The sequence below is a fragment of the Cynocephalus volans genome, chromosome 1, assembly GCF_027409185.1.
Source record: "Cynocephalus volans isolate mCynVol1 chromosome 1, mCynVol1.pri, whole genome shotgun sequence".
In the NCBI taxonomy this organism is placed as follows: Eukaryota; Metazoa; Chordata; class Mammalia; order Dermoptera; family Cynocephalidae; genus Cynocephalus; species Cynocephalus volans.
The window spans coordinates 77,065,255-77,087,296 of NC_084460.1; the positions used below are offsets into that span (position 1 = coordinate 77,065,255).

At 42.8% G+C, this 22,042-nt stretch overlaps 1 protein-coding gene across 1 annotated transcript in view; it reads right to left on the reverse strand.

Annotated features, from left to right (window-relative positions):
- Window positions 1-21,665, reverse strand: part of MINDY4B (MINDY family member 4B) — a 43,872-nt gene extending 22,207 nt beyond the window's left edge. Inside the window, exons 1-7 of the mRNA XM_063090989.1 lie at window positions 21,553-21,665; window positions 21,001-21,028; window positions 19,244-19,411; window positions 12,608-12,727; window positions 11,578-11,669; window positions 9,122-9,287; window positions 8,490-8,555 (exon numbers count right to left, since the gene is read on the reverse strand). Of these exons, the coding sequence (XP_062947059.1) occupies window positions 8,490-8,555; window positions 9,122-9,287; window positions 11,578-11,669; window positions 12,608-12,727; window positions 19,244-19,411; window positions 21,001-21,028; window positions 21,553-21,665 (753 nt within the window). The remainder of the gene's footprint in view (window positions 1-8,489; window positions 8,556-9,121; window positions 9,288-11,577; window positions 11,670-12,607; window positions 12,728-19,243; window positions 19,412-21,000; window positions 21,029-21,552) is intronic.
- Window positions 21,666-22,042: the final 377 nt, after the last annotated feature.

The window sequence follows — 22,042 nt, forward strand, 5'->3', positions numbered from 1 at the left end:
GTACTTTCTTGATTTTTTGTATTTCTGGTGTCTTTTTTTTGGTGTTTATTCATTGTGGCAGGGGGTTTCACAGTCCACCGGTTTAAGACTAATGACTAACTAGGATGTTGCTGTGGTTGCCAATTTGGTATGGCTCCCGCCGTGACTGCTCAGTTGGCCTCTAGTGTCTTGTGTGTGTGGTTGCCTCGGGTCTTGGGCTTCTCCGGGGATCCACCTTTCTGGTCAGCTTGTACTCTGCTGGGCTGGTGGATCACGTACCACAGGGTGTGTGATCTCTGTTGAGCTTTCACTTTCTGTACAGGACTTCTCCCCGTTCAGTGTGCTCTGGCCCAGGCTGTTAGATCGTGCAGTGGCGACCCCACCGGGTGTGTGGTTTCTGTCGAGTCTCCGCCTCCCTGGCCGCACGTCTCCCCCCTCTGTGCACACTGTGCTGGGTTGGGGCGTGTCTTCTGCACCCCTCGTCTATCAGCTGGGCCTTCAAGACCCTGCTCAGCACCGCCTCGCCCAGGAAGTCTACCGGGTTTCTGCTAGGCACAGACGACCAGTCTCTCTGGGTGCCTTTGTAGCACTGTGTAGATCTTTCTCGGGTCTTGTTCACCTTTGTATCCCCCCGGTATAAACCGAGTCTAGTGCCCGCCTGCAGCCTGCTCTCCGGCAGGTTCAAGCAGACCTGGGAACTCTCCTACCACACTATTCCCAACCAGAAATTCGTTAGGCTTTTTTCCAAACTGGTGGTCGCAGAGATGGTATCTGCCTCCCAGTAACAGGAAGTTTACCGGGGCCGGAGTCCAGGGTGTGGTGGAGTGACAGTCGGCCCGCCCGTACTTCCTAGCCCTCCCAAAACTGGTCGGGACGCCCCACACCCCCAGCCCTGCCAGAGAACCGTGGAGGGAGTGGGAGAGGAGGTCGGCCCGCAGGGTCCAGAAAGCCCCGCGCCAGGCCAAGCAAATGGGCTCAGTGATGGCCGAGCAGGGCGGAGCTGCCCGCACCTGGGAAAATGGAGGCAGCACCAGGGCAATGAGTGGCCTGGTGGTGCAGGCGGGGAGCCGCGTGGGCATCCACCCCCCGAACAGAGCTTTGCCAGGGATCACTCACAGTGCTGTGCCAGGTCGGGCGCTCGCTCTGTCTCTGGTTTGTTGCCTTCCGTGTTCTCGGCGCTGCCGCCTCGGGCTGTTCAGTCGCGGCGCCGCTCGGGCGCTCCCAGGAGTCTTCTTTAATGCCGGCCTGAAACCTCGAATCCTGGATAGGGCAGCTGGCCGCCTTCAGTGCGGCCCCGGCCTCCAGGATCCTGGCTGCATCCACAGCAGCCCTGGCGCCGTGTTCCCTGTTTCAAGACTCGCTTTTGCAGCTAAGAATCAGTTCTTTTCCTGCTCCACACTTCAAAGCTGTTGCCTGTAAATGAGGCAGCCTCTCCTGCCGGGGGCAAAGTGGCGTTGAGCCCCCACGACCGGCCAGCAGCAGCAGTCCTCCCTTAAGAGATGGCCAGAGAAAGGTCCACAAGTTTCCCGGCTGCCTGAGGCCCAGTGGCCACCTTTTCCACCTCAGCTACTCCGCGCCAGCCGCCGCAGCCGCCGCCATCTTGAACTCCCAGCTATATTCTGGATATTAATCCCTTGTCAGATTCATGATTTGCAAGTATTTTCTCCCACTCTGTAGGTTGTCTTTTCACTCTCTTAATTTTTTATTTTGCTGTACAGAAGATTTTTAGTTTGATATAATCCCATTTGTTTATTCTTCCTTTTGTTGCCTGTGATTTGCAGGTCATATTTATAAAGTCTTTTCCCAGTCCTACTTTCTGAAGTGTTTCCCCTGTTTTCTTTTAAAAGTTTTATAGTTTCAGGACCTATATTTAAGTCTTTAATTCATTTTGAGTTGATTTTGGTATATGTTGAGAGTAGGGTGTAGTTTCATTTTTCTATATATGGATGTCCACTTTTCCCAGCACCACTTATTGAAGAAGCAGTCTTTTCCCCAGCATATGTTCTTGGTGCCTTTGTTGAAGATCGGTTGGCTGTAAGTTTATGGGTTGATCTCTGGGTTCTCTATTCCATTCCATTGGTCCATGTGTCTGTTTTTATGCCAGTATCATGCTGTTTTGGTTACTATAACTTTGTAGTATAATTTGAAGTCAGGTAGTGTAATGCATCCAGCTTTGTTTTTTTTTGCTTGGGATTGCTTTGGCTATTCGGAGTCTTTTGTTGTTCCATATGAATGTTAGGATTTTTTTCTATTTCTGTGAAGAATGTCATTGGTCTTTTGATGGGGATTGCATTGAATCTGTAGGTCACTTTGGGTAATATGGACATTTTCACAATGTTGATTCTTCTAATCCAAGAGCATGGAATGTCTTTCCATCTTTTTGTGTTCTCTTTAATTTCTTTCAACAGTGATTTGTAGTTGTCATGTAGAGATCTTTCACCTCTTCAGTTAAGTTGATTCCTAGGCATTTTATTTATTTATTTATTTTTAGTGACTGTTGTAAATAGACTAGCTTTCTTGATTTCTTTTGTTGAAGTATAAAAATGCTACTGATTTTTGCGTGTTGATTTTGTATCCTGCAACTTTTCCGAAATCATTTATCAAGTCTAAGAGTTTTTTGTAGAGTCTTTAGGCTTTTCTATATATAGGATCATGTCATCTGCAAATAGGGACAATCTGAATTTGCCTTTTTCAATCTGGATGCCCTTTTCCCCTTTATTTCTTTCCTTCTCTCACCTGATTGATCTGGCTAGTATTCCCAATACTATGTTAAATAGAAGTGGTAAGAGTGGGCATCCTTGTCTTGTTTCCATTCTTAAAGGATGATATTGGCAGTGAGTTTGTCATATATGGCTTTTATTGTGTTGAGATACTTTCCTACTATACCTAATTTCTTGAGAGTCTTTATCAGGAAGGGATGTTGAATTTTGTTAAATGCTTTTTCTGCATCTATTGAGATAATCATATGGTTTTTGTCCTTGATTGTGTTGATGTGGTGTATCACATTTATTGAATTGTGTATGTTGAACCATCCTCGCATCCCTGGTATGAATCACACTTGATTGTGATGTATATATATATTTTTGATGTGTTGCTGTATTCTATTTGCTAATGTTATATTGACAATTTTTGCACCTATGTTCATCAAAGATATTGCCCATAGTTTTCTTTTTTTATTGTATCTTTGTCTAGTTTTGGTATCAGGTGATGCTGACTGCATAGAATGAGATTGAGAGAATGGCCTCTATTTCAATTTTTTGGAATAGTCTGAAGAGAATTGGTATTGATTCCTCTTTAAAGGTCTGGTGGAATTCAGCAGTAAAGCCATCTGGTCCTGGGCTTTTCTTTGTTAGGAGACTGCTGATTACTGCTTCAATCTCATTGCTTATTATTCGTCTGTTCAGGTTTTCTATTTTTTCTTGGTAGTTCAGTCTTGGTAGTTAGTATGTGTCCAGAAATTTATCCACTCCCTCCAGGTTTTCATATTTGTTGGCATTTAGTTGTTTATAATAGTCTCTAATAATTCTTTGCATCCTGTGGTATTCATTGTAATATGTCCTTTTTCATTTCTGATTTTTGTTATTTGTTATGTCTTCTTTTTTTAGTTAGCCTTGTTAATGGTCTATTTTGTTTATCTTCTTAAAAAAACAATTTTTTGTTTCATGATCTTTTGTATCATTTTTTGGGTTTCTATTTCATTTTGTTCTGCTCTGATTTTTATTTCTTTCTATCTACTAATTTCAGGATTGGATTGTTCTTGTTTTTCCTGTTTTTTGAGATGTATCATTAGGTTGTTTATTTGAAACCCTTCTATTCTTTTGATATAAGCACTTATTGCAATAAACTTCCCCCTTAGTATTGCTTTTGCAGCATCCCACAGGTTTTTATTTTCACTCATTTTGAGAAAAATTTTGATTTCCTGTTTAATATCTTCTTGGACCCATATGTCATTCAGGAGTATGTTATTTAATTTCCATGTGTTTGTATAGTTTCCAGAGTTTCACTTGTTATTGATTTCTAGTTTTAATCCATTGTGGTCTGAGATGATACTTGAAATGATTTCAATTTTTTAAAGTTTGTTAAGGTTTGGCTTGCCAGTTAGCTCAGTTGGTTCAAGCACAGCCTTATATCATGAAAGTCATGGGTTCAGATCCCTGTTCTGGCCAGCTGCCAAAACAAGAAAGATAAATATATTTTTAAAAAAGATAAAATTTGTTAAGGCTTGATTTATGACCTAACACATGGTTTATCCTGGAGAATGTTCCATGTGCAGATGAGAAGAATGTGTAGACTGTGGTTGTTGGATGAAATGTTCTGTAGATATCTGCCAAGTCCAGTTGGTCTAAAGTGTGGTTTAAATCCTGTGTTTCTCTGTTGATTTGTTGCCTAGATAATCTGTCCAGTGTTGAGAGAGGAATGTTTGGGTCCCTAACTATTATCATATTTGGGTCTATCCCTTTCCTTAGGTCCAATAGCATTTGCTCTATGTATCTGAGTGCTCTGATATTTGGTGCATATATATTTATGATTGTTATGTCTTCTTGCTGAATAGATCCATTTATCATTATATAGTAGCCTTCATTGCCTCTTTTTATAGTTTTTGGTTTAAAGTCTATCTTATCTGATATAAGAATAGCTACTCCTGCTTGTTCTTGATTTCTATTTGTGTGGTATATCTTTTTCCAACCCTTCACTCTTAGTCTGTGTGTGTTTTTACAGGTGAGTTAAGTCTCTTGTAGACAGCATATAGTTGGGTCTAGCCTTTTAATCCAATCAGCCAGTCTGTCTTTTGAGTATGGAATTTAATTCGATTACATTTAGGGTTGCTATTAAAAGGTATTGTCTTACGTCTGGCATTTTATCAATTTTCATTTGGATGTTTTAAATATCTTTTGTTTCTTTCTTTGCCTTTTATTGTTTGTCTTTGGTATTTGTTGGTTTTTGGAGGTAGTAAAATATAGTTTCTTTCTCTTTCACATTTGCATTTTTGTTCTTCTGGTAGGTTTTGTTCTTTCTTGTGTATTTGTGGTAGTGATTATTGTTTTTTGGATGCTAGAAAATTCCTTGAGGATTTCTTGAGGGTTTTTGTAGAGCAGTTCATGTGGTGGTGAACTCTTGTAAGTTTTGTTTGTATGGGAAGTACACTATTTCTCCTTCATTTCTGAAGGATAGCCTTGCTGGGTATAGTAGTCTTGGCTGTTTTTTTTTTTTTCTTTAGTATTTTGAATATATCATCCCATTTTCTTCTGGCCTGTAGAGTTTCTGTTGAGAAGTCTGCTGTTAGTCTGATAAGGGCTCCCTTATAGTTGACTTGATGCTTTTCTTTTGCTGTTTTGAGGATTCTTTCTTTTTCTTTGAGTTTTGCCAGTTTAACTACAGTGTGCCTCAGAGAAGACCTTTTTGGATTGAATATGTTTGGGGATCTTTGGGCCTCCTAAATCTGGAAGTCTGTGTCTCTCCCTAAACCTGGGAAGTTTTCCACTATTATTTCATCGAACATGTTTTCAATGCTTTTCCCTTTCTCCTCCCTTTCAGGAAAGCCCCTGATTCAGATGTTTGTGTGCTTAAGGTTGTCTGCTCTATCTCTTATGTTTTCTTCATTTTTTAAAATTCTTTTTCCTTTTTTTGCCTGCTTGAGTTATTTTAAAAAGACTGTCTTCAAGATCAGAAATTCTTTCTTCTGCTTGCTGTAGTCTGCTGCTTAAGCTCTTGGTTGTATTTTTCATTTTGTTGAATGACTCCTTCAGTTCCATGAGTTCTGCTACATTCTTTTTTATAGTATTATCTCCTTGTAAATTTCTTCCTTCATGTCCAGGATAATTTTGCTCAGTTCATTTGTGTCATCTAACTCTCACCTTTTTGTATCTCATTGAGTTTCCTTAAAATTTTTACTCAGAATTCCTTTTCAGTCATTTCAAAGGTTTCCTGTTCTATTGGGTCTGGTACTTGAGAGTTATTGTATTTCTTTGGTTCTCTTGCATTTTCTTGTTTTTTCCTGTTTCTACTATCTATACGTTGACGTTTGGTCATCTGGTAGGACCATTGCTTCTTCTATTACTCTCCTTCCCTAGACTCCTCTGCTGACCCTCCTTGTGTCAATGCAGCTGGGTGGTCAGCTGTCCACCTTTGCAGTGGCAGTGGCTGCTGTGGCTGATGCTGTGGTAGCAGGTTGCCCTTGCAGCAGCAGTGGTTGTGGAGGTGGCTTTGGCATGCTGCCTGCATGGCAGGAGTGGCTCCAGTCATGGTAGGTTGTTTGCACAATGATGGCGGCTGCCTGGTGGTATTGGTCGTGGTGGTGACTGCAGCAGTGGTGGTTGCAATAGCTGCCTGCTTGGCTGCAGTGTTTGCAGTGGTGGCCCACACAGCTATAGTGTCTGCAGTGGTGCCCACACAGCTACAGTGTCTGCAGTGGCAGTGGGGTTACCTTGCACTGGCAGCAGTGGTATTGGCAGCTGCAATTGCCTTGCTGGCATTTGCAATGTCCTTGGTAGTAGTGGGGTAACTTCATGGGGGCAGCAGCAGCACTGGCAGCTGCAACTCTCTTCCTTGTGTCTGCAGTGTTCACAGCAGCAGCAGAGTTACATTGTGGCAGCAGCAGCGGTGCCACTGGCTGCAGCTGTTTCTCTCACATCTGCAGTGTTGGTTGCAGGCACCTCCCTCTGTGGAGTCTGCAGCTCAGTGATGGGCCAGCTGTAGGACTTCTGCTCTGTGGGGATCTACTCTGAGATGAGTGATGGTTCTGGGACCAGACAATGAGGTGTTGGTAGTTGTGGGCCCATTTTGATCTTCTCCTGCATCAGGAATGCCCTGGGCACCTATTTTCTGCCATCATCCCAGAAGTCACCACCAGGGCCTTTATTACTTATTCCAGCTCAACTCTTAGTCTTTGACTAGGAAAGCCTGTGTATAGCCTATGTCTGATCCTCTCATCTCAACCCTGGCTAAGAATTTAAGAATTTCTTGCAGGTGTGGGGGTTCCTTCCCATGGAATTAGACTTTCCCAGGTTTGAGTTGAGGAGATGGAAAACAGAGGGAAGCATTTACCCCGATAATCGCTGAAAGGGTCATTTGAAAAATGAATCCTCTATGTCTGTGTAACCCCACTAAATGTCTCCTGCCTACAACAAAGAGTCTCTAAGCAGGCTTCCAGGTTAACATTTATATCAGGTATTTAAAATCTATTATACAGGTTTTATTAATTATATACTGCTTCTATAACTAATTACCATAAATTTAGTAGCTTAAATAACACAAATTTATTATCATATAGTTCTGGAGGTCAGAAGTTCAAAATGGATTTTACTGGACTAAAATCAAGATGTCAGCAAGACAGCTTTCCTTTTAGAGAGTCTAGGAGAGAATCTGTTTCCTTGTCCTTTCCATTTGCTAGAGGCCCTGCCCACATTCCCTGACTTATGACCGTCCTCTTCCATCTTCAAGGTCAGCAAGGGCAGGTGGCACTCTCACATCCCGTCACTCTGCCATCCTCTTCTGCCTTCCCCTTCCACTTTAAGAACCCTTGTGATTACACTGGCCCCACCTGGGTAATCCAGGATCATCTCCCTATGTTAATGTCAGCTGATCAGCAACCTTCATTCTCCTTTGCCATGTAATGTAACATATCCACGGGTTCTGGGGATGGAATTTGGACATCTTTGCGGGGGGCATTCTTCTGCCCGTCACACAGGCTAACAACAGACCTGTGAGATAGTGGGGGAGGTAGGCCTCGGTAACTAGTTAACCAAGATCATACAGCTAGTGCGTGACTGAGAACTCATGTCCAAGCTTTCTGCCTCTGAAGGCTTTGACAGGACGGGAGCAGTGTCATTGATCCCATTGCCTTCCTCCACACACTCTGCAGCTGTATGGCTTCATGGCTATCCTGCTAATTGTCTCTGCTTCCACATCACAGGTTTCCAATGAGAAAATCAGCTCTCATTTCTTTCTCTGCAGAGGAATCTTTAAAAGGCATCTTCCATTTTCCACCACCACTGTCCCTGCCCCACCCTGGGGGTGGGGGGAATCTTTGCAGTGGAGGACATTGTGTGTCAGGTGCTGATGGACGAAGTGAAATGGGACTGCCTTTTAAGGCCAGAAGTCATTTACTTGAACAAATATGAATGGTCATTTTGACAGCTTAGATGAGGGCCTTAGTTTTTTGGTTGTTTTTTACTACTTTTTTTTTAATCCATTAGATGAGGCAAAACTGCTTTAACAATTTTTCTTCCCACAAAAGAAATTCTCGTGTATGCTCTCTAATGTATTATCCTCTGGGTTTGATTAGCCGAGGAAAAAGAGGCATGTGTGAGGGGCCTGTGTGTGATCTGGCGTCTTTCTAGGTTGTGAGGATGGAGAGGCAGGCTTATCTTTCTCTTTTCCGCCCTTTCTTAGCCCTGACAATGACCTGGTTTTCTTAACAAGCATCGTTAGAAATATGCTTTATAAAAGAAAGAAGATCCCTGTAAGATCAGCTCAGCATAGAGGAAGTACCTCAATACTTAAACACTTACACATTGTAAATGATCGTAGATGAATTTCTCAGTGGCTTCCTTCTCTAAAAATTCAAACAGCTGGAGCTACAAATCAGGAACAGAAGATAAAAATGAAAAGGAAGATGAAAGTTACACCTAACAGATGTCAACTCACTGTTATTAGCTCAAGGGAGTTTTTTGTTTCATTGCAAAATCAAATTGTTAAAAACTGACATATTATCTTACCCAAGGCCACGTAAAACATACATACATGATAAAATTGGGTGGCTACTGGCATCACTTTTGCATTCCTCAATTTTAAATGAATATGGTACCTTTAGCAGTAAAACCATACACAGATTTTTTTTCTGCTGGATAGAATCCAGCTATCTTTAAGACAGTGGACATGGAAGTGCAGTTTATTTTGATTTCAGGTGTGGGATACTCTTGATCATGGTGAATTCCAGAGGGAGAAATTCACGGCAGGACTCAGATTTGGCAGGTTGGATAACTTACAGCCCTGGGTACTTGCCTCTTCAGAAGGCACCTCTGGCCACATCAGGCACATACAGAGCATCAGTGGGGTTCTGCCTCCATTCCCAGGACACGTCTAGTACACACTCAGGCTTCATTAGCCTTTTATCTGGCAGGACGGGTAGGAGAGCACTTACCTGCTCAGTGAAATTGTCCCTGGAGTAGACAGGAGTCGATGCAACATAAGTATCCTCCGTGACAAGACAGACGGTGGCCTTCTGAGCGTCTCCTGCAGCCCACAGGATGCCAGCAAGTGCAGCGGCCAGGGCTTGCTCCTGCTCCTTTTTGCTTATCTCACACAGACTACAATGCAGGAGGCAGGGGTGGGAAACCATTGGAATGAACAGTCACCTAGCCGTGTGCTGGGACCTCCAATTTTATGTCTCCTGGATGCAGGGAGGGGGTCTATTTGGTTCCTTCATCAATCTACAATGTGAGAATATCACTAGAGAGCCCTGTCCTCTCTGCTGTCACTGCAACTGGAATCCTCACCACAGGATGTAATTTCTCTTGGTGATCTTAGCCATTCCCACCCGTGCACAACCACCCTCTTGAGTCCCAATATTGTCCTTTCCTCTGAACTCCATCAGGGATCAAGCTAAACTCTTTAACCCAATAAAACAGGCCCTTTTCAAGCATAACCCCAAACACACCATGCAGTTTAACCTCCCAGGTTTCCATTTTGCAAACCATCTTCCTGGATGGACAGCCCTCTGAACGTACACACATTCCACCATGATGCCTTTGCTCATGCACTTGTGCCCTTAGTGTCCACATCTGTCCTTTCCACCTCCTCATGTCCTACGCATCAGCTGAGGCCTCGTGCAGCTCACCCTCATCAGTCTGTAGCTCATGCTCCCCCAGCACCCACCGCGCCCCGGTGCTAAGTTTTCACACAAATTACCTCAGTTAATCCCCACAAAAAACCCCAAAGCTAGACACTACCACTACTCCCACTTTAGAAGCAAACAAAGTAAGACACGGAGAGGGGAAGTGATTTGCCCCTGGTTGTTCATCATTAAAGCAATAGGGCAGGGGCTGGAACTCAGGCCACTGGCTCCTGAGTCCCTGCTCTTAACTGTCACACACACTGAGTCCTCTCAGAGTCTGTCAAACCTTCTCAGGAAGCAGGAGCCAATCTTTGCATGGTAGACCTTTCTCTGCTTTGCTTTTTTAAATTTTCGGCAGCTGGCCAGTACAGGGACAAAACTCTGGGCTTGATGTTATCAGCACCACCGTCTAACCAATAAGCTAACCAGCCAGCCCCTACTCTGCTTATCTTCTAAATATTTAACACTGACAATTGCAGTCTTTGTACAGAAACTCATGACAGAGGTTTATAATACACTCTGCTATCTATGTAGCTCTGTGGTGATACAGAAATGGTTAGCAAGGAGCCCAGTACTCCAAAACCCTATTGCAGTGTAGAATGAGAATCAGACAAAAAGCTAGGAGACTGGAGAAGAAGGAGAGAGTGCTTATGATGGGGAGGGTTTAGGAAGACTTCATGGAGCAAGTCTGTCAGAGCAGTTACTCATTCACATTTATTTCACATTTGCACAGGCCAGGTACTGTGCTAAATGCTTTATATTTATGTAGCAAATATTGTACATGTTCCATTTGGCACTGTGGCTAGTGGATCCCAGTTTTCAACTTTCTCCAAAGCATTGGAGCTACCTTGCCTGGAAGTGACTAGGAGTTATGCCCTCTCCATAAGGATGGCCCAGAGCCAGTGACTGACTTCGTGGAGGTGCAGAAGCCCAGCTCTTGTATCTGAAGACAGGGCAGCTCTGTGGGGCAGTTTCCATCCAGAGCTCTCCCTGGCATCAGGCTGACTTCACTGGAAATCACATTCTTCCTTAGCTGCTTCTCCTTTCCTGTCCTGCCCTTCTCCTTTTCTTATAGGTTTCTCCTGAGAGCACTTCCTCAGTAAGTCACGTGCATAGAGAATTCCCATCCTGGGCTCTGCGTGTAGGGAACTTGGCAATTCATGATCTTGGAATATATTATACACTTGGTTCCTGCTTGAGGGGATAACTTATCCTGCCTGAGGGCAGATATATGGCTTTTACTTAGTTATATTTCCTCTCATACCTAGCATAGGGCTTTGCACATGATAGGGGTTTGCTAACTTCTAAGAATAAAGTAAATTTGAGTTGATTTTTCCAAACAGGCAACTGCCAAACATCGTACCTTGTCAGCCTGGTTAAATTAAACAGAATTGATCCTACATTTATCAGGTCTTTCATCATCCCTTTTGATCCCCCCTAGAATTTTTAGGTTAGGGCTTCCCATCAAATATGGGCACGTAAGCCCATCTGAGACCAGGTGCTTAATTTTAGCTGACAGGGTGGTCTGCAGGGGAGCATAAAACCTGTCAACACTATTCCTGCAACTGAACAGCGAGAACAACTCCAGAGGAGCTCTCCCCAGTGAGCGAATCCGGCCTCTCCAGGAGAAACAGAACCATTTCGGCCTTAAGAGAAGGATTTCCTTCCTAAAGCAACCTGAATTTTTCAATTGTGATTATTTAGCATATATAGGTTCCAGTGAAATGGGTAACTCTTTCAAGTACTTCTCACAGTCCTCTTACCTACAAAAGGTACCGTCTTTTCTCTTCCTGATAAACAACAAGTATTTGATGATGGATCCTTGTACAGCCATCTGAATGCTTCGGGCACCTCCCTGAAACAGGGAGGTTGAATAGTGAGGTGCGAAGGCCAGAAGCTGGCTTTACAATTGTAGTGGGACCCACTCGAGTCGATGTGACAAAAGCGAACTCTTGGAAATGCATGTTTTTATCTGTTCTTCTCTGCAGCCTTTTCCTTCCTGGTATACTGCATCCCCTGGGGCTAGCGAAGGGACTCTGTACTATATGTGTGTCACTCCTCCCTGCAGGCCATGGCTGGGTGCCATAGCCAGGCTAGACTCTGCAATGACTAGTTTCTTTGTGGAGCCCGCAGACTGGCGCCTGGTTTTGTAAGTCCTCTTCCATCCTTCCTTCACTACATCCCTGGTGCATAGCAGACTTTTAGATTGCAAGGAGGTAAAGAACTAGTGGGTTAGCCCTCAAAGTTTAGGTGTGACTGGTGATTGACAACATGAATATTGGTATTTCAAATAAGCCAAAAAGAGGTTCCTAGATCTCCTTTTGCCTTCTAAATCCTTGGGAATGCTTAGAATTTGGAGAGAAGAGGCAGGAAAACTAGAATCCAGGGGGGCTGGGGAGAAAAGGAGTTTGAGGCTTTTCTGCAGCTCAGACAGTATGTCCTACTTTTTAAACAGTCTGTTACCATTTAAGGTTACATTTTAGATTATAAATGTGTTTCTACTTATGATTATAATCAAAACATGCATTCATATGAATGTGGACAGTATGGAAACATGGATAAGGAACATGGGGTGAGGATTTTTTAAAACTATGAACTGCTGGGCCGGCCCCGTGGCTCACTTGGGAGAGTTCGGCGCTGGGAGCGCAGCAGCACTCCCTCCGCGGGTTCAGATCCTACATAGGGATGCCGGTGTGCTCACGGGCTGAGCGCAGTGCAGACAACACCAAGCCAAGGGTTACGATCCCCTTACCAGTCACAAAAAAAAAAAAAAAAATTATGAACTTCTGTTACCTTTCCCACTTCCAAAGCAAAAGCCAGGTCAGAAAGAGGATCATGGAACCTGAAACAGGCTCTTTTCCAGTCACAGCTGAAGACATGGACTGTATTTCCAAAGAGGCCCTGTCGCAGCTTCTGAAAAGAAGCGAAATAATGATTCACTCAAAGATAATTCTTCCTAAATGTACTCCTCATGGTGAATCATGGACGTAGGCCTGGTCCCCTTTCACATTCAAGTTTACATACTACTCTAGTCCACAATTTTAATTGTATAAAGTCCTGGGCGAAAGGTTCAGGTCAGGTTCACTTGGGATAATTTATCCTGAAGGTGCAGGGTGCCCACCTGCACCTTCTTGTCCCCACCCAATTTTTGTCCCTGTGTCTCCCTTCCACTGCCAGCCACCCATCTTGTAGTCAACCATGGGCTACTGATCTGTTCCTGTGCCTCTCGCTCCTATGACTTTCTAACCCCTGCCTGTCCCATCTTTGGGTTTTTCTCTCTCACTCCAGAAAAAAGTAACAGATAGGACCCTGTGTTTCTAGTCCAAGTACAGTAGTGATTTAAATGACATTAAACAAGAATTCTCAGTTCTCTTGTCCCAGGATCTCTGAGGTTTTCCTGGATACTCTACAGCACACTGAGATTTGAGAGGGTCTTTTAGACTTTCCTAGAAAAATGGAAACAAGACTTTATAAACCAAACACATGAAAAAAGAAAAGAATCCGTTTATAATTAAAGACCTATCTAGCACTTCTAGAATGTGTAAAAAGTCTAACACCCCACAACTCTGTACAAAACAGAATGTGTGAAGTTCCATGAGACAAGTACAAGGTACCATGACAAAACAGAGAGGACAGAGAACTTCCGATTGAAGCACTCAGGAGGGCTTCATGGAAGAGGTGGCATTTGGACTAGGGTAGTAAATGGCATCTAACATTTATTAAGCATTTTCTGTGCACCAGGCACTGAGCTAAGTGCTTTACATTCATTACATTAATTTAATTCTGTGAAGTAGGTACTGTTTTTATCCTTCTTTTATCCCAGTAAGGGAACTGGAAGCACAGAGAGATTAAGCTGTTTGCCTTAGTTCGCCCAGCTAGTAAAAATAGAGCTGGGATTTGTACCCATTTTCCTAATACCTCCCCCACTCTCATTCCACATATGCTATCTTTATGATTTCTATCATTTTTGTGTACCAATCATTATGTAATTAATATTTTTCGTTAGCTTGAGCCAGTTTTTGTAAGTTAGAAAACTTAATTTTAAAAAGACACTTTGTATCACTTCCTTTAATGGAAATCAAAATCCCTTGCCGTACAGGATAAAAAAGAAAAAAGAAAATTAAATGATGTTATGAATTACAGCTAAAATCTATTGCCTGTGAAAGCTCTGGCTGAGCCCTGCACTCTTCATAATTAAAAGAGAAGGTAAGAAGTGTTAGAGAAGTGCGAACGATACTGCCCTCTCCTGAGTCTTTCTCTCTGGCCCGCCAGAGTCTTTCTCTCTGGCCCGCCAGAGTAGAGAAGGGGATAACTTTCTCACCAGGTAACTCAACGATGTGTGACACGTTACTTAACGCCATATCCCTAAAAGTATCCCAAGTGCCGGCAGAGGCACACATCCCACACTTGGGAGCAGACCGCACAGCAGACTTTTGCCTATAACAGTGGGGAGGACAGAGAGAGATCTGCAAAAATACACACGTCAGTACCCAGGGTGTCCTGGGAAGGGGAGTAAGTAGTTCATTGTGACCGGAACAGTGTGTGTGTGTCTGGGGGGGCGGGGGCTGGGGACAGAGGCAACAAGGAAGTAGAAGCTGAAACGGGAAATCACCTTGGGCCTGATCCCAGAGGCCTCTGAGTATCACATTCAGGCATTTGGAGCAAGTTGAAGAATTTGGACAAATGGAGCATGAAACTCAATTGGTCTAGAGCCACAGTCCTTCCCAGCTGTGCATAGGGCACCCCCTAGAGCAAGCCCTAATGGCTTTTACAAAGGAAAGCCGCAGAAAAAGCATGCATCTGGAATGCTCTTCCACATGTTGGCCCAGGGTCTGGTTTCATGGCTGGAGTTTATTTCCTGGCCATCTCTGCTCCCACTCTCAAAAGAAAAGTTTGCCTCTATAGAGAAATAGAGGCAGGTGCATTTCAGTGTGAGCAAGGGCCCAGCAATGCACCTGAAGAAAAACTATCTGTGCTGTGTCTCAGGGCAACAGCATGTCAAGGAGACGCAGCATATGCACAGAGGTCACCCCTGGAAGTCACAGACTCATGTGTACAATGGCCAAAGAGAGCCATCAACCCTGAACATCCCCAGGAGAGGGACTGAAAACCAATGAAAAGGGTTTCCCTGACTTCGAAGTTGCACAGCACAGAAGAGCGACCACTCCTGACTCAAGGGCTGAGAGGCCCCAGCTCTGTCCCTTACTGATCACATGAACTTGGGCAAATTGCTGAACAAGTCTAAGACCTTATTTGTTTATCCAGAAAGGGGGTTACCCCTGCTTGGTCCACATCATGGCTATTATTAAAGAGAAGTACAGAAAAGGGCTTTGGGAATTTTAAGTGTTGAATAAATGTAGAGTGTTATTTGGGAACATCTTGTGCCACGTGGAAGAAAGTCCCAACACAGATGGAAAAAGACCAGAGACTGGTGGGAATAAGGGAGGAAAAGACGTTTATAAATGTGAAAGATTAAGACCATCGAGACTAAGAAGGCTTAAAATTTAAATGAAATTTTAAAAATTTTGCAAGCCAAACCCAGTTCCTGTTTCTGTGGCCAGTTGCCACCTCTAGTTCAGAGAGCTTCTCCCTCCAGCTGCACCTCTGGGGTGGGCTGGAGACAGACAGCTGCAGGTTTCTCCTGCCAGGCCCCACCGGCCAGTGTTGACAAAGACAACCATCTGACCTAAAAACATTTACTTTCATATCAAATGGAATTTATAATAAGACTAACCTGACACATATTTAATGGTATGCATATGCGGTTGTGCTGCCTGATAACTAGACACAGATGGTGAATGGTCCTGATAAGTGACTGTAACAATTACTATTTAACACAACGAAGCACGATTTACAGTATTCCTCTCCTCGCTTTGCTCACTGTCCAGTATTTGTAATGAGCTCCTCTCTTTGCTGGCACTGCATTACATCTGACTGTTATGATGGTGAGTGTCACTCACACACATGCATGCACACTTGCATACATTTCACACACACATTCAAAGACAGGGACCTGAGCCATTCTTGCCCGATAGGTTAATGTTCTTACCCTGACTGATTTGTACCTTGACCCTGGGCTTAGAGTTTCCTGGTGGCCACCTGTCCCCATCCAGTCTTCTCCCTCCCCCTACTCCTAACTTCATGTAAAATAATCCTCTTGGAAGCTCCTTCCCTAAATCTCTTCTTGCCCTATAAATTACTGGACCATCATAGAATAAGAGATTTTAGAATGAGTGAGTCCTAAGAAGAAGGTCTTTCTATCCTAGATCATGTCATAGAGTCTAACAGAGACTGTCACCACTGGTTTCCCAGCATTTGGTGTAGTGCCTGATATGTAGCAGGCTCACGATAAGTATTTGGTGAATAAAAAAAAAATCTAATTTGACGCTTACATTTCAGTTAAAGGACTTGAGACCCAGAGCAGTTAAGTGGCATGCCCAAGGTCACATATACAGTAGGTGGCAATGCCAGGATCCAATGCAAGCCTTTCAACTTGTACCAGACAGGGGCCCAGCAGGAAGAGATGGCACTCTCAAGTCAGGAGAATTAATCTGAGGAACATTTAATACAGGGTCTATTTACAAAGATGTGGACTGGATGTGGGACATCCAAATGGCTAATGCTCAGTCCCAGGGCAAGCAACAGTGGGAAGTCATTATGATCCCTTGGCCTGAAGGGGCAGGGGAAGGAGTGGTGACCTGAACCAGGGAGGAGAGGGTCCTGGGGAGAGGGCTGCCGAGAGAGGAGAGGGACCCAGCCCACCATGGCAGCCTGACTTCCTTCCCTGCCCTCCCTCCAGTCTCCTTTCAAACTCAATGGGAAGTAGAGGAGGAGGGCACCCTGTTGATGGAGTCCTTACAGGTCAGCCTCCTGGGCAGAGAGCAGGGCAGAAAAGGGCAGAGAAGGGTGGAGAGTGCATCTGGAGGGGCACACATTGGTACCCAGTCTCCCAACCTGAGACACCTCTAGGTGATTGTCCAGAGGCAGTGAATTAGTCAGTTAACACCTCTTGAGGCCCATCTATGCGCAGGACTCCATGCTGAAGGCACCAGGCTGTGCCTCCTGCTCCCCAAAACATACCATCTGTAATCCCTCTATTAGAGCTTCATTCATTTGGGTCTCCCCATAGTACTTTGGTCTCTCAAAATTACATTTTCACTATGATATTGCTGGGTGGCATTGCAGCTACACCAGGGGTTTGTTTACTGGCTGCTGATAGAAGAGGCTACAGGAATGCACTCCAGGCCAGGTCCTGGGTGTGGAGGAGGATGGTGAAGTGACACTGGAGGGAAGGAAGGCCACTGGGCGGGGCAGGTGGAAGGGCCCAGAGGCGATGCTCACTTTCTCCCCAATCTCACCTGGCCAGCAGTCTAGGCCAGAGTTTACTCCACCACACACACTGTAAGTCTTCAGGCTGGGGGAAGGAAGAAACTGTAGTATTGAAAAAAGGGCAACAAAAGGCTAGAAACAGCAGAGGTGAGGCAAGCAAAGGTGTGCTGGGTGCTTCACACAACACCCACTGTCTGCATAGATTCCCAGCAAAGCGACAGGGTGTGTCCATGTCAGGAGATACTATGCACCGCTGCTCCAGACAGAGAAGGAAAAAGAGACCAGCATATTGACAACAAAGGCCATTCTCAAGTGAGTATTAGGATTCAAGAGCTCCGATCATTTGCCAGGCAGCTGCACTGCTGAAACAGCGATTAGAATTGGTCAGGCTTCCAAACCGCCTCCCTGCAACACGCGTATTCAGAATCCCAAGGCTCATCATCTTGAAATCCCAGGGTGTGTTTAATTAATGCTACTGCTATTTAAAGGACACACTATCATCTGGCCCACATAATGGGAATAAATCCAAATTCATTTTTTAGAAGAAAAATCAATTATCTCTACTTCTGGGACTTCCTTAACACTCACTCCATCAACTCTGTTTCAGGCTACAGTGGTCTGAATCTTTTGTCTCCCAGCCTTTTCCAAATGGAGAGCATTACCTTGGAAAAGTCACTGGGGAGGTCTCCAACTGCATCACATCTTTGTGTATAGATAAAGGGGAGCATTCAGACCCAGAGTCTCCTGCCTTCCCAATGTAGGAAAAGACCAGAGGACTTTGCAAACAGCTGTGAATGCTTTTTCTATTTTTTAAATTTGTGTATATATTTTTTAAAAAATAGTACATTTGCATGGTTAAAAATCCAGACAGTATAAAAATGTATGCTGTGACAAGACTCCCTCCCACCCATGTCTCCCCTGTACTGTTCCTGGCCCCACCAGTGCCTTACGAAGCTATTTCTTTATTTACAGGCAAATACCAATATAGAACCATAATTTTCTCTTTTTCACATTAAAGGTAGCCTATTTTTCAGATATGTATAAATTTTAAAATGACATTTTCCAAAGAAAGTCATTACAGAAGCCAAGAATACATTTTTATGAAAGATTTTTCATCAAAAATATTATCTTTTCAATTAAAATGCAGATAGTTGCTCTAACTTCTGCTCTACCATGTGTAGGCCACATAACCACTGAGGCCTGGGAGCTCCTAGAACATAGTATGGAGGTTGGGCAAGTGGGGTGAATGTGGAGAAATTGTCTCGAGAAGCCTTGAGTTTCACTATGATTTAAAGGGTTACATTGAAGGTTGGTTTAATTGGAGAGATCTCTCATCCCAGCTGGTTCGACCCCTGCCTCACCATTCCCAGCTTCCAAGCATGTCTTTTTTTAGCATGACAGCTGGTCCCTTGGATATTTGCCAAGCATTGCCTCCAGCTTTGGCCTATTTGACCCAATGGGATGTCCCTAGTTTTGCCTCATAGCAGGGTCTCTGCCTTAGCTAGCTCGCCCCTCCCTGAACAAGTCTTGAATGGAAGAAACGGTCCCTGGAACCAGTAGCTTCCAGATCCACTTGGATTCTCAAATGTCAGGTTCTTTTCAAATCTCTGTATTAGTTGACAGTCCCAGAAAACATTTCCCTCCTGAGATCAGCTTCTTGCCCCAGGACTGGGCCTGGAAAGTTCACTGCCTCTTTCCCTCCCACCTGCACACGTGCGCAGGGTCCTTTCTTACACACCCACATTGTTTTATGCATTTGAGCACTCCACGGCCTGCCATTTACAGGGTCTGTCCCATCCTACCTTATATAGTGAGTTATTTGAATGTAACTCACTCGCTCCCTCAAATTTAAGTGTCAAATTGAGGAAGTGAGGTAAGAGAGACTCTCAGAGTTAGTAAAGAAAAGATTGTACCATCACCAGTGTCCTTGAAAAGTACCATAAATAAGTCATTTTAATTATATTCTCCTTTTACCAATAACAATTGTCTGTAGTCTTATCTTCAATAATACTCTCACATGACAGCAGATAAGATTCCCCAGCCTTATTGTTTTGGGAAGATTCTGTTTCGTTTCATGTTTAATTGACAAGCTATACTTACCATGGCCATTGTGAGGGAGATAGGAAAGCCGCCCAGTTTTGAAGAGATGATAGAAGGTTTGGGAATAGAACAAAGGCTACTTGATGGCAAATGTCCTTGTCCTTTGGGCTGAGTTATTCCTGTTTCATCTTTAATTTCATCAGCAGATACATGGTTGCCTTCATGATTCTGTGTAAAATGCCCCCCCCCCAAAACAAAGCAAACAGAGCTAGTAATGACCTTGTTGTAAATTTTCTCTTTCTCTCTCTTTAAAATACCAGTGTTCAGAAAATGTTGTCTTACTTTTAAATATGTCTAAAAATTGTGATAAATAGTGATAAAAGGGGTGGAAAAATTCCAGGGTCTGTGTCAAAGGGGTTTCTCATAAGTTTTATGTGACTTGGAGAGGTTAAATGTAACTATGGAAACATAATTAAAGCTATCTAGACCTTGACTTGAAATTATGTTTAGAGAAGAATGTAAATGTCACTATCTCTTGTTTTGAGAAGACAATATTTTATAAATATTGAACGAATCTTTCTAGTCTATACTGTACAAAGTATTTCTCATTATGCTGCTAACTGGCCAATAAAAGAAGTCAGGTTGCCTCTTTTTAGTTCTTTTAGATTCGCATTACCAAGTAAGTCAGCATAATAATTTTCTTATTTGGAAAAATCCATCTCCTACCTTTAAAAAAATCTGTTTGTACTCTTCTTGATTGATTGATTCTTATGGCATTTCAATATGTTAGCATCAACTCTTCTTCCAGTTTACTTAACTTCTACCCTAATGTCATGAAACAAATCTGCCCTATTGGTAGGTGAAACATGAAGGAAACTGCCTTCTTAGTTTTTCTGCATTCCTAGAGGCAAAGATGCTTTCTTATCTCAGAAACATAGCATCCAGTCACAGACTACTGATGGGATAAGATGCATTTTGTAAATCAAATGGAAAATCTTTACATTTGTGCCAGCGGGTTTCCCCCACCTTGTGTAAAGTATAACTTGACATTTTTTTTTTTTCCTTTCAAAGATTGTTTTATCTTTTGAATGTTCTATCCCCCTAAATGGTAGCTATCTCCATTTAATACTTCCAGGACTAAAATAGAAATTATCTCCCTGATTCTAATTTAGACTTTGGTTAAGAGAGTTTTAGCACAAATAAGGCTTTTGATCACAGGTTACTTCAAGCAAGATGCTTTAGCATTACAGTTAAAATATTAATAATTCAATTGCTTGATCATATATACTAGTGTCAGGAAAATCACCTTAATATTTTGTGCTGTGTTTGATGAGTGATTGAAGTAATACCTGAAATACAAAGTCCATTACCTTCTAACCTTTTTAGGTTACATGAGGTACAAACATCTTTCATCTCCTATTGTATAACAGATTTTAAAATATCTTTTTAACACCTGAATTCAGTCATCTCCTGAAACTATTTTTTTTCAGGCATACTGAAGCACTTGGTTATTAGAATCTAGTGCTATTGTACAAGTGTAGGAACTCTACATTCTAATATTACTTTTTTTCTAAATAATAACCATATGGTCCTCTTAATGATGAAAAGTATCTCTTCAAATCAGAAAGAGAAATTTGTGAAAAAAGAAAGCACAAGAAAGAGTCTTCAATAGGCTTTCTAGTTTCACGTTTTCACACATTAAATGCCAGTGCCTGAGTGACGTTATGTGCATAAAATAAATGCAGATTATGCTGTTAATGTGATTGTTTGAAGAAGCAACTAAAGAAAAACACATAGGCTTTGAGAAAAGTAATTACCTGAGGAGTTGTGTTATTGATTCCCAACCTACAAATGAAAGAGGAAATATCAAATAAATTACTCACTCTATTCAAACCTCATATACACAAACCTCCTCAAACTCCAACCTTGCTAGGGAAGTCTCATTCCAAAATAGTTATACCTGAAGCATTTTATTTATTTATTTATTTTAGGACAACTACTATTTATTTATTTATTTATAGCTTTTATTTATTTACTTATAATTTTAAAAATTGTTTTAATTTATCAATATACGATGTAATTGATTTTCATGTCCCTTTAGCAATTCCTCCTTTTCCTTTGTCTCTCTCTGCCCCACTCCCCCATCGACATCATATATGTTCACTTATCTTAACAAGTTCAAGGAAGTATTGTGATTGTTGTATCTTTTTTTTCTCTCCCCGTTTGTTTGTATATTTATTTATTTATTTTTGTTAGCTTAAATGTAAATCTATAAAGGAAACCTCTCATGTGGTAAGCATAAAAGTTGATTACTTAAACACCTAAAATCCCTCTGTTTCTAGAGAAATGAGATAATGAGAACATCTTACCTGTGATAACTAAAGATTTCCCTCCATTTGTCGAGAAATGAAATTTTCCTAGTTATCGCCTCTAAATCCAGTTCTTGGAAGTTTTGTTCCTGGCCTGAGACCTCCATGTGCATTTGGATAGCGTGAGAAATTGGAAGAAGGAACCTCTTAAGGTGGCAGAGAGAGGTCTGGCTGTGCAGAAGCACGATGGCTGGCACCAGGGGCCAGATGAAGTGTGCTACCCCCACTTTTGACAAGCAAGGAGATCACGCCACATAATGGCTGCTCTGGGCTCACTGTAAGCCCCTGCTATCAGATCACGATTAAACTTTCATTAGAGGTGAAATACTTTGTGTATTTTTGTTCACTGTATAGGCACCATGAATGTTTAATCCGAATCACAAACAAAGGGATTGCAATTACTTATCTTTATCAAAGCAACTGGGATAATTTAATCCATGAGAGATACCATGCTGGTGGAAAGTGATAGTTCCTTGTGCTGTGAGGCCTT